The sequence below is a fragment of the Agrilus planipennis genome, unplaced genomic scaffold (assembly GCF_000699045.2).
Source record: "Agrilus planipennis isolate EAB-ADULT unplaced genomic scaffold, Apla_2.0 scaffold24, whole genome shotgun sequence".
Classification (NCBI taxonomy): domain Eukaryota; kingdom Metazoa; phylum Arthropoda; class Insecta; order Coleoptera; family Buprestidae; genus Agrilus; species Agrilus planipennis.
The window spans coordinates 1,691,342-1,698,485 of NW_020439076.1; the positions used below are offsets into that span (position 1 = coordinate 1,691,342).

The following is a 7,144-nucleotide window of genomic DNA, read 5'->3' on the forward strand; positions in this document are numbered from 1 at the left end:
TGGACCTATGCGCATTACGACTAATACCATAAACATAGCGAATAAAAAAATTATTAAAATCAAACTGAGTGCATGCATAGTTATGTTTTAACCATCGGCACTTTGATAATGCGGCATCAAAGGTTTTGTACTTACTTCTCAAAGAAATTTGCCGCTTTTCGGAAGTACATGGTTATGATACACGCGCCGGCGGCTTCTTTTGAAATCTAAAACAATCGTTGCCGCCACGCCGAAATCATAACATTTGACACTATTTGATTGCCGCCATAGGGTGTAGGTATACTCATGCAAAATAATTTCGAATTTTTTTACACGCTTTATATTATTGTTTGATTTGCGGCGGCATCCTTATCATAGAGCCGGCACGTGGCGAGGCGGCGCGGTAGAAAGCAAGGATCATAAATGTTTATTAAGAAACAGTTACTTCCATGGAAAACGACATATAGGTCAGTTGATTTTTCGAATTTCTTATCAAATCTTCAGTTATTTATTAATCTGCTTGATCTTTACTATGGCTATATTCATTCAAGCTCACAATGTTCCAATTCTAATACGTTTTTCTAGGATTTAAAGTAAACTTTAATAAATAGTAATAGACTAATAGGTAATTGCAAGACTTGCAAGACTCTTGCTGCAAGACCAAGACCAAGACCAAGACTGGGAGCGCAAGACCAAGACCAAGACCAAGACCAGGTGTATTGGCGCAAGACCAAGACCAAGACTGGCTAAGTCTCGTCTTGTTCTTGCGTTTGGGCAACACTAATTAGAGCCAGAAAGGAGAGTTAAGAGGGTTTGAGATAAACTTAGATTAGATTACTGTTCGCAAATAGTTAAGGATGTGGGTTGTTCTAGTTTTAGGGATATAGGAAGATTAGCTAAGGATAGGAAAGAGTGAAGATGCGTGTAGGGTGTAATTAAGTAAAAAAACAATCCTGTTGTTTCTGAATTAAATAATTCGGTAGCCAATAAGGAGAATATTAGATAGGTGCATGCATCTTAATCGATGGTAGTTACTTTCAACAATTTTTGTACATTAAGAACCTTTACATGTAATATTAAGTAATATCTTCGAAGAAAAGTCGCTTTCAAAAAATCCCAAGGAACAGCTCTTTCAAGTTTCACCGTATGTTTAATGAATACCCCACGTAAAAACACGTTTGCACTTTGTCATTTTTGATCTCGCTTTAACGTATCTACTATTATGATGTATGACAATTGCAGCAGGGCAACACCAGTTTAACAATAGGTACATAAACTAAGCGTTCTGTTTGAACAGCTTCATGCTTTTTTAATGAAAAACAGCATCCATATAATATACCAACGATTCCAACAATATTTTGTTGGTGACCGCAATTTAAAATAAAATGTTTTGCAAATAAACGTTTCATGTGTGCAGAGTGGAACAATAGAAATAAGCGGAAAAACGTCATTTAACACTGCAGCGTAAATTTTCATATAGTCGATCGACTAATTTGTGGATCGAGTTGGTTAGTTTCGAACATTTTTCGCTTTATATGCAAATTAAGTGGATAGTTCGGTTTGGTGGTTTGGTGCCAAGTGTCGCGGTGGTCTACCAACGAATAAGCAGTTAAAAATTAAATAGCCCATAAAGTCACATTAAAACCACCGAAACATTAGCCATTTTTGATCAAACTCATCTTACGTTAGCAGTGGTTTAAATTCTAATTAGAAAATGGTACAAAGTTAGACACTCTATCGAGGGGCAAAAATTTTTTTTCTTGAAAAACCGGTAGAAGATAGAGACATAACCTGCAAGATCAACAGCAGTCTGTAAATGTTGAAGTCACGAGACCAAACCATATGCTAAGCGCAGGGTCGAGTTACGTTTAATAAAAAGAAGTCACTTTATGCTAGCGAACGATTAATTTAGGAATTCGAAAAAGACTGTTAAAGGTGTATGTTTGGAGCACGGCATTGTACGGGTGCGAAACATGGACGGTGGGGGTGGCGGAAAAGAAAAAGTAGAAGCGTTCGAAATGTGGTGTTACAGACGAATGACGAGGATACTTTGGATTCAGGACGGAAGAAATGAAGAGGTATTAGAAAGAATAGGAGAACAGAGCGTTTTATAGAAGTCAATGAGAAATAGGCGAGATAGGTAGCTAGGACACCTTCTCAGGCATGAAGGGCTAGTCAGAAATATATTAGAGGCAGAAACAGGAGTTAAGAGGAGTAGAGGCACACCTAGATTAGATTATTATTCGCAAATAGTTAAGGATGTGGGATGTTCTAACAGGTCAATTGAAAAGTCCCCGGCCTAAAATAGTAAAACACATTTTTTTTGCAANAAAATAGTCAAAAACTATTAAAAATAAAACATAAATGTATATTTTCCGTCTTATGTATTTGGTCCTTCGAGACGGATAAATCATATCAGAGAAATATTCTGACTTTCAGTAGTCGGTCAGTATTCATTAATGCGTTGAGCGACGTAATTTCCGAAGTGACGCAAACGTGTAAATGTGTGGGTAGAATCAAGACCGAATTTTCCGACCGCTATAATCGAAGCAATCCATTCTAAGGGAGTAACACCGCCGCTTCCTAAATGGCACTGAAAGCACTCGATTGTCCCCAACAAAAAAATTATCGGCCAACGTTAGGGGTCGCATACGTTGAATGTGAGAGCCCTTTCAGGCCAATGGCGGGTCGAAGTTCATGCAATATTCATATTAATCGGTTCTGATTATCCCGAAAAATGCGGCAATATTGGCTTAGATCGAGACCCTTTCTAGCTCAAACGGGTAACGCTCGACCTTTATACGAAAGTTGACCCAACAATTTCCAACTTCGACGTTAATATAATTGCTCTTAATTGTTGGCGAAATGGGGCGAATGATTGCGGATAGAAAACGTCATTTATTTTCTGACTGTCGAAAAATTAGTGAAATAAATATCAACAACAAGGTAGGTATATAAAAGGGTGAGAAGCTACAGAAAGAAACACGCCGTTAAGTGAATAATAATCAAACTTAATTTGTGTAATTAAATAACAACTAATTATCACCTAATCTACATCGATAAAACTTTAGATTGAAAGACGAAACGTCGGTTAAGATTACATAATTAATAAGAACATTTCACGCCTATCTAATTGCTGCTAATTGAAAAAAATATTACTACATCACTGTGGAAGATAGTGCAAAGGATTCAAATATTTGATTGTTCGAATAGTTAAATATCTATCACTATTCAAATATAAATAAATATTTGAATACTTAAATATTAAAAAATTTCGACGTAGAATGCAATTTCACAGTATCATTCTTGTATTTGCTCACCTTTTCTGTATAAGATAAGTATGTATACAATATAAAATAAATGTATACACAGATATGAAAAATATACTGCATTAGCAATGATACAAAGACGTCCACGTCGATATTCATGAACTGCGACAGAGTAGGTCGGGATATAGGTAAGATAAACTTTCCAGGAAATGATTTACAACTTCTGCATCGGCATCAAACAGGGTAACGATGGAATAGATATATACATTAGGGTTTTTGTGGTGTGAAATAAATCATGAGATTCCCGTACAGTATTGAAATATACACGATGATAGAAAACGTATGCGAATATTGCAGATATGTACGATATAATATATATATATATATATATNTATATATATATATATGTACATATGTATGGATTTCGATATAATCCTTATTTATTAAATTGACAAACATGTTACTGTATCAGGAAAAACAGATTGAATTTCTAAATTTAGTTTCAACTTGTATTTTTGTGAAAAGGAAAATATGGTAAAATAATCCAATCCAGGAAAAGCAACATATATATCGGATAGTGGCAGAATCTTACGATACGCCACGTGCTTAAAAACGAATCCTCATAAATAATAATATATTTTCCTGGCAACTCAATATCCAATAGTCAAATATCAAAACAATATTGTTCACCTTGCTTAATATTGTTGCTTGTTATGATAAGTATGTCACATTTTAATAAAATATCAAAAATTAGCAACTTCTTCTAGTTTGTGGTCTCCTATATTTATATACGTTTTAATCCTAGCTTTTATTGATGAGCAAAATTGATCGTGGTTTTGCAGTCTTGGTCTTGTGAAAATGTAAGACCAACACCAAGACTGTCTTTATTGTAGCAAGTCCAAGACCAAAACCAAGATCAAGACCGAATGAAAAAGACAAAACACTAACGACAACCGAATATGCAAGACCAATAAATCATCTGCAAATGTAAGGATGCTAATCTTTTGTCTTTGTATGTATGTTAACTGCTAACACTGCTCTGTCTTTAACAGATAATATTAATCTCATTTTTGATACACAGATTAATAAGGAGCGGCGAAAATGTAAGTATATCCTTGTCTAATTCACTTCCTATTATTTATTTCACATAAAATAGAAATTATCTAATAATCAACTCACATAATTTTGAGCTAAATCTGGATGATTTGTTTGAATCCCGTCGTCCAAAATAGATACCACAACCCCCCTCCCCGTATAACCTTTGTCCCATGCGGGCTTCAAATTCATATCCAATCCATCTTTAGCTCCTCCATTCTGAAACAAATAAAAGAACAGTTTACAATTAGATTCACGTAAGTAGGCCATCAAATTACATAATTTTATTTTAAACACGGTAATACTTTCTTTTTAATAGTTAAATAACTTCCAAAACTAAATTAATAGGTCATTCCCTAGACAAAAATTTTCAGTCTCTCTCCAGTCTGTCAGAGTCTTTCAGCGTCTCTCGCAGTCTTTCACAATCTCTCAGTTACTACCTAGGTGTTTTTATGGATCTCTCACAGTCTCTGTATGAGAGACTCGAACGATAAAATTGTTAATTCAGAGATTCGAGTCTCTCACAGAGAGACTGAATGAATAAAACCGAAAAATTGAGAGACTCGAGTCTCTCTTAGAAACACTGGGATCTCTGAAATATGTTGAAAATTTTAACCATGTCTATCGAGACACCACTTATTGAGAGATTCGAGTCTCTCGTTCAGAGATTCGACTCTCTCGTTCAAAAATTCGAGTCTCTCGTTCAGAGACGCTAAACAGTTTTTTTGACAGTCTCTCGACGCGACATCAGAGAGACTCGATGAGAGACGAAGACTCTAGTCTCGTTTTTAGAGACTCTGATAGACTGAATATTTTTATCTCGGGTTATTGGACACTTAAAAAGAAGAGGTTTGTGCTTATAAATGCATACCTACATATAGGATTGTAAAGTCAATTTAATCTGTATATAGTAATAAATATTTATGAAATTGGATAAATTTCAGAAATTAGGGTCTTTTTCAAAGGGGAAATTTGGCAAATATTGCAAAAGTTCTTTTACAGAAACTGAAATTGAGTTGTATGACCAATTTGAAATTAATGAAAGAAAAAGATAATGAAATTAAATAAAAAATAACGGATAACGGGCAAGTAGAACTAGAACCATCTGATGTAACCTATATGGAAACGCCTATATTTTTTACGTCTTTAAATTCAGCCTAATTCATGCGGGTTCTAACTTAAAACACACTGTATTCACCTAATCGGCTGTATATACATACTGACAATGTTTTTCACGCAAAAATGCACATGTGTGCACACGCAAGTGTGTTTGTGCGTGTATGTGGTTTGACACTGTTTGTACGTTAGTGTGTAGGCTGTCGAGGATGCGTTAACTTTTGGAACATCCATGTCATATATGGCGCAATAAAGTTCGGAGGCGCCTAATAAAATGATGTACGCGACAATAAAGAGGAGCTCATATGAAATGCCAAGAGGTTAAGTGGCTTTCGGGGGGGTTGATTGACGCACAGCGCGTGGATAACATACACAACCCCTTAATATCGTGTAATTTAGACCAAATAAGAATCGTTTAGTGGGCTATAATTTTAACCACAAAAAGAGATGGGAAAATGTGAAATTTCAAATAATCTATGACACGATTTAATGGATTTGACTTTTAGATCGGCAATTGTAAACATTGAAAATCCTTCGTATTAACAGATTTCAATATTTCATCCGCACAGACAGACATTGCATCTTGTGGTTTGTTCTGATTTCGTATCTTCTTGTTTCGTACCTTACGCGTATAATTTACTTTTGTTGTATTTTTATTAGATAGATTTACAGAGGAAAAAGATAATTTGCTTGGATTTGCAGATGATACACCAGTATTGGCATGTAGCAAGGAGGAGTTGGAGAAAGCTTTAAATAAAATGGAAGCGGTATTGACAAAACAGTACTGCATGAAAATAAATAAAAGTAAAACAAAAATACCGGTATGCAAGGGAAGAAAAAGTAGGAAATGGCGAATATAAAGATAGGAGACGAAAAATTAGAAGAAGTGGCTGATTTTAGGTATCTAAGTCAGGACGGAAGGAGTAGTAGTGATATAAAGCAGAGGATAGCACAGGGTCGTGTCGCCTTCAATAAAAAGAAGTCACTTCTATGCTCGCGAACGGTTAATTTAGAAATTGGAAAACGGTTGTATGTTTGGAGCACGGCGTTGTACGGGTGCGAAACATGGACGGTGGGCGCGGCGGAATAGAAAAGGTTAAAAGCGTTTGAAATGTGATGTTACAGGCGAATGATGAGGATACCGTGGATAGAGGTTAGAAATAAATAGGAATTAGAAAGAATAGGAGAACAGAGGATTTTATGGAAGTCAATAAGAAATAGGCGAAATAAGTTGCTAGGACACCTCAGGCATCAAGGTATAGTCAGAGACATATTAGAGCTAGTGTTGCCCAAATTCAGTCTTGGTCTTGCAGTCTTGGTCTTGTTCTTGCGTTTTTGCTAGACCAAGACCAAGAACAAGACCGCGTATTTTTAGCAAGACCAAGACCAAGACTGACCGTGCAAGACTTGAGCAAGAACAAGACATAGCCTGCAAGACTCTTGCGTCTTGCAGCTAGGACTTAGCGCTATTTCACTGAGTAGTTAGGTGTAACAGTTCGGTGTATAGGTAGGTACGCTTAGGAATTCTATGAGACGCAAAAAACTGTATCAAAGAATATGAAAAACTGGACCTATGCGCATTACGACTAATACCATAAACATAGCGAATAAAAAAATTATTAAAATCAAACTGAGTGCATGCATAGTTATGTTTTAACCATCGGCACTTTGATAATGCGGCATCA

General features: G+C 35.8%; 1 protein-coding gene across 1 annotated transcript in view; it reads right to left on the bottom strand.

The window, feature by feature from the left end:
- LOC108741866 (furin-like protease 2) overlaps positions 1–7,144 on the bottom strand; it is a gene marked incomplete in the record, with an annotated part of 465,880 nt that overhangs the window by 18,716 nt on the left and 440,020 nt on the right. The window contains 1 exon segment of the mRNA XM_025977267.1: positions 4,428–4,562. Within this exon segment, the coding sequence (XP_025833052.1) occupies positions 4,428–4,562 (135 nt within the window).